Genomic DNA, 4,951 nt, shown 5'->3' with positions numbered 1-4,951 from the left:
GGGCGAGAGGAGGCGGCGGGCGACGGCGGGCGGCGTCGAGGGCGCGGGCGACGGCGGGCGGCGTCGACGGCGGGCGGCGTCGAGGGCGAGGGCGCGGCAGGCCTTCGGCGCGGCAGAGAACGAGCGGAGAAATGGAGGCGACGGGTCGGGCGCACGTATTTATAGCCCCCCCCCCTTTAGTCGCGGTGGGGGAGGCGACCCGCGACTAAAGGGCCTTTAGTCGCGGTCGGGGAGGCGACCCGCGACTAAAGGGTAACCTTTAGTCGCGGTTGGGGAGGCGACCCGCGACTAAAGGATAACCTTTAGTCGCGGTTGGGGAGGCGACCCGCGACTAAAGGACTTTTTCGTTCCCGCGCGCAACCACTTTTAGTCGCGGCTGGTCAGGCCAACCGCGACTAAAAGTATTTTCCAAATACTTTTTCTTTTTCAAAATGTTAAAAATACAAATAATATATCAAAAAATTCAGAAAAATAAAACTAATTCAATTCAAAATTCTAAAAATACAAATAATATATCAAAAAATTCAGAAAAATAAAACTAATTCAATTCAAAATTCTAAAAATACAAATAATATATCAAAAAATTCAGAAAAAAAAACTAATTCAATTCAAAATGTTAAAAATACAAATAATATATCAAAAAATTCAGAAAAATAAAACTAATTCAATTCAAAATTCTAAAAATACAAATAATATATCAAAAAATTCAGAAAAATAAAACTAATTCAATTCAAAATTCTAAAAATACAAATAATATATCAAAAAATTAAGAAAAATAAAACTAATTCAATTCAAAATGTTAAAAATACAAATAATATATCAAAAAATTCAGAAAAATAAAACTAATTCAATTCAAAATGTTAAAAAAACAAATAATATATCAAAAAATTCAGAAAAATAAAACTAATTCAATTCAAAATAATATACCAGAGGCCGGTCGTCGGCTATGGTGGTACGGCCGGACTCTGCAGAGCGTCATGTACTACATCACGGGTAATATAATTCACATGATCCATTCAACAAAGTTTGGTACAATAAATTATTACACATCATTTCTTCCCTTGTGTCCCTGCTTGCTTACGATTGTGCCGTATCCATGGAGCATCCTCATCATTTAACTTAATGCTTGGGTCGGTGTTCACTTTGAAGGGCGGAATTTCAGCAAACATATTATAATCTTTTGACATATCTGTCTTGTCCTCCACTCCCACGATGTTTCTTTTCCCTGAAAGAACAATGTGGCGCTTTGGATCATCGCATGATGTACTGATCGTTTTCTTATCTTTCCGTTTCCTCGGTTTGCTACTCATGTCCTTCACATAGAAAACCTGAGCGACATCTTTCGCTAGGACGAATGGTTCGTCAAGGTAACCAAGATTGTTGAAATCCACCATTGTCATTCCGTATTGCTGGTCCACCTTTACCCCACCTCCTGTTAGCTTGAACCATTTGCACCGGAACAAAGGGACCTTAAAGGAGGGTCCATAGTCAAGTTCCCATATCTCCTCTATGTAACCATAATATGTGACCTTTTGCCCATTCTCGGTTGCTGCATCAAAGCGGACACCACTGTTTTGGTTGGTGCTCTTTTTATCTTGGGCGATCGTGTAAAATGTATTCCCATTTATCTCGTACCCTTGGAAAGTCGTTATAGTCGAAGATGGTGTCTTGGCCAACATGTACAGCTGATCTACAACATCATTGTTATTCATTAAATGTTTTCTCAACCAACTGCCGAAAGTCTCCATGTGGGCCTTCCTAATCCAGGATTCAGGCTTCCCCGGGTTGTCCGAGCGTAAAATATTCTTGTGTTTCTCAAAGTACGGAGCCACCAAGCTCGAATTGGTCAGTACAGTGTGGTGTGCTTCAGTCAGAGAATGGCCGTCCATACATATCGTTGATTTCCTTCCGATCGTGCCTTTTCCACTTAGTCTCCCCTCGTGCCGCGATCGAGGAAGACCAATCGGCTTAAGGTCAGGAACAAAGTCAACACAAAACGCAATTACCTCCTCATTTCCATAGCCCTTGGCGATGCTTCCTTCTGGCCTAGCACGGTTAAGAACATATTTCTTTAATACTCCCATGAACCTCTCGAAGGGGAACATATTGTGTAGAAATACAGGACCGAGAACGAAAATCTCTTCGACTAGGTGAACCAGGAGGTGCGTCATAATATTGAAGAAGGATGGCGGGAACACCAACTCGAAACTGACAAGGCATTGGATCACATCGTTCTGTAACCGTGGTAGAACTTCTGGATTGATTACCTTCTGAGAGATTGCATTGAGGAATGCACATAGCTTCACAATGGCTACTCGAACATTTTCCGGCAGGAGCCCCCTCAAAGCAATCGGAAGCAATTGCGTCATAATCACGTGGCAGTCGTGAGACTTCAGGTTTTGGAACTTTTTCTCCGCCATGTTTATTATTCCCTTTATATTGGACGAGAATCCAGACGGGACCTTCATACTGCTCAGGCATTCAAAAAAGATGACCTTCTCTTCTTTGGTCAGAGCGAGCTGGCACGACCTTGAAACCATTCCGGATGCCGGTCATCAGGGTCTTTCAAACGTTGCTGGTCCTGCCGTGCTTCCTTTGTATCATTTGTCTTCCCATACACGCCCAAGAAGCTTAGGAGGTTCACGCAAATATTCTTCGTAACGTGCATCACGTCGATTGCAGAGCGGACATCTAGGACTTTCCAATATTCTAGCTCCCAGAATATAGATTTCTTCTTCCACATGGCTGCGTGCCCGTCAGCTCCCTTCGGAACTGATTGTCCGCCAGGACCCTTTCCAAAGATGACTTTCAAATCCTTGACCATATCAAATACCTCAGCACCAGTGCGTTCCGCAGGCTTCGGCCGGTGATCTGCCTTGCCGTTGTAATGCTTGCCTTTCTTTCTTACTGGATGAATTTTCGGAAGAAATCGACGATGCCCAAGGTACACGTTCTTCTTATAATTTGGCAAATGTACACTTTCAGTCTCATGTAAGCAGTGCGTGCATGCATTGTATCCCTTATTTGACAGTCCCGAAAGGTTACTAAGAGCAGGCCAATCGTTGATGGTTACGAAAAGCAACGCTCGTAGGTCAAATTCCTCTTGTTTGTGCTCATCCCACACACGGACACCACCCCACAGCTGTAAAAGTTCATCAACTAATGGCCTTAGGTACACATCGATGTCGTTGCCGGGTTGCTTCGGACCTTGGATGAGCACTGGCATCATAATGAACTTCCGCTTCATGCACAACCAAGGAGGAAGGTTGTAGATGCATAGAGTCACGGGCCAGGTGCTATGGCTGGAGCTCTGCTCGCCAAAAGGATTCATGCCATCCGTACTTAGAGCAAATCTTATGTTCCTTGCGTCAGCTGCAAAATCTTTGAACCATCTGTCGATCTTTCTCCATTGCGTTCCATCTGCGGTGTGTCTCAACTCCCCGTCCGACTTACGGTCCTCTTTGTGCCATCGCAACAACTTGGCATGCTCTTTATTCCTGAACAGACGTTTCAACCGTGGTATTATAGGAGCATACCACATCACCTTGGCGGGAACCCTCTTCCTGGGTTTCTGGCCCTCAACATCGTCACCAGGGTCATCGCCTCTGATCTTATAACGCAATGCAGTGCATACCGGGCATTCATTCAAATTCTCGTATTCACCGCGGTAGAGGATGCAGTCGTTGATGCATGCATGTATCTTCAGAACCTCTAAACCTAGAGGGCAGACAACCTTCTTTGCTTCGTACGTACTGGCGGGCAACTCGTTATCCTTTGGAAACATATTCTTCAACATTTTCAGCAAGTTTTCAAATGCCGAGTCAGCTACACCTGCCTCTGCCTTCCATTTCAGCAAATCCAGTGTGCAGCCCAGCTTTTTCAGACCATCATCGCATCCGGGGTACAGCGCCTTTCTGTGATCCTCAAACATGCGATCCAAATTCTCCCTCTCCTTTTCAGTTTCGCAGCGTCTCCGTGCATCAGCAATGGTCCGACCAAGATCATCAACGGGATCATCACGTGCCTCTTCTTCACCTTCCCCTTCACCTTCAGCATCCTCCATGAAAGTATCACCGAAATGAGCAAGATAGCTTTCATCGATGAAATCATCCCCTTCTTCATCTTCTTCCATTATAACCCCTCTTTCTCCATGCTTGGTCCAACAATTATAGCTTGGCATGAAACCGTGCCGAAGCAGATGCATGTGAACATCTCTTGAGGAAGAGTAACCCTTCTGATTCTTACAGATAACACATGGACAGATAACAAAACCCCCCTGCTTGTTCGCATTAGCCACTACAAGGAAATCTTTCAAACCCGTAGTGAACTCGCCGGAGAGTCGGTTACCGTACATCCATTGCCGATTCATCTGCATTATTATAATATAAAATATATAATTAACCATCATGCATTTGTTAAACTAACTAGCTACAAACAATATAAATTAAACAATGAACTGCACACATGCATATTTTATCAATGACACACATGCATGAAAGGTTCAGGTTGCTAACCGCGATCGAGGAGGAAAAAATAAATGAGGAACCTCAAGTGTGGCTCCAACACTTCATATCATGTTTGTTTCACCCTCTTAGGGCATTTCATCAAACACCTTGTGTGCATAAGAGGAACCAAAAGCAAACCTACACCCCCTTGTGAAGCTTGTGAAGAGAAGTGGCACCAAATGGCTAAGTGAGCGTGCTGAACTGGTATATATAGGGGAGGAGCTTTAGTCGCGGTTGGCCTGGCCAACCGCGACTAAAGGCCTTTGCGCACCTTTAGTCGCGGTTGGCCTGGCCAACCGCGACTAAAGCCCCTCACGTGCACCAGCTGGCCACCGAGCGCCCTGGGCCCAGGCCTTTGGTCGCGGTTCGTCTGCCGAACCGCGACTAAAGACTTCATTAGTCGCGGTTCCTACAGTTTCGCGACTAATGGGGCTGGACGGAAGCCT

The 4,951-nt window shown here is 45.0% G+C and overlaps 1 protein-coding gene across 1 annotated transcript; it reads right to left on the bottom strand.

Annotated features, from left to right (window-relative positions):
• Positions 1-1,094: 1,094 nt before the first annotated feature.
• On the bottom strand, positions 1,095-4,354 carry LOC119294365 (the record flags this gene model as incomplete). The annotated part of the gene is made up of 4 exons (XM_037572564.1): positions 3,319-4,354; positions 2,645-3,207; positions 1,793-2,519; positions 1,095-1,666 (listed from the first exon to the last, which is right to left on the bottom strand). Coding segments are annotated over exons 1-4 (2,898 nt in total), but the record flags the coding sequence as incomplete, so codon positions are not given.
• Positions 4,355-4,951: the final 597 nt, after the last annotated feature.

Source organism: Triticum dicoccoides, chromosome 4B (genome assembly GCF_002162155.2).
Source record: "Triticum dicoccoides isolate Atlit2015 ecotype Zavitan chromosome 4B, WEW_v2.0, whole genome shotgun sequence".
NCBI classification, from domain to species: Eukaryota; Viridiplantae; Streptophyta; class Magnoliopsida; order Poales; family Poaceae; genus Triticum; species Triticum dicoccoides.
Note: the sequence above shows the minus strand (reverse complement) of the source record. Positions and strands in the feature narration are given on the sequence as shown.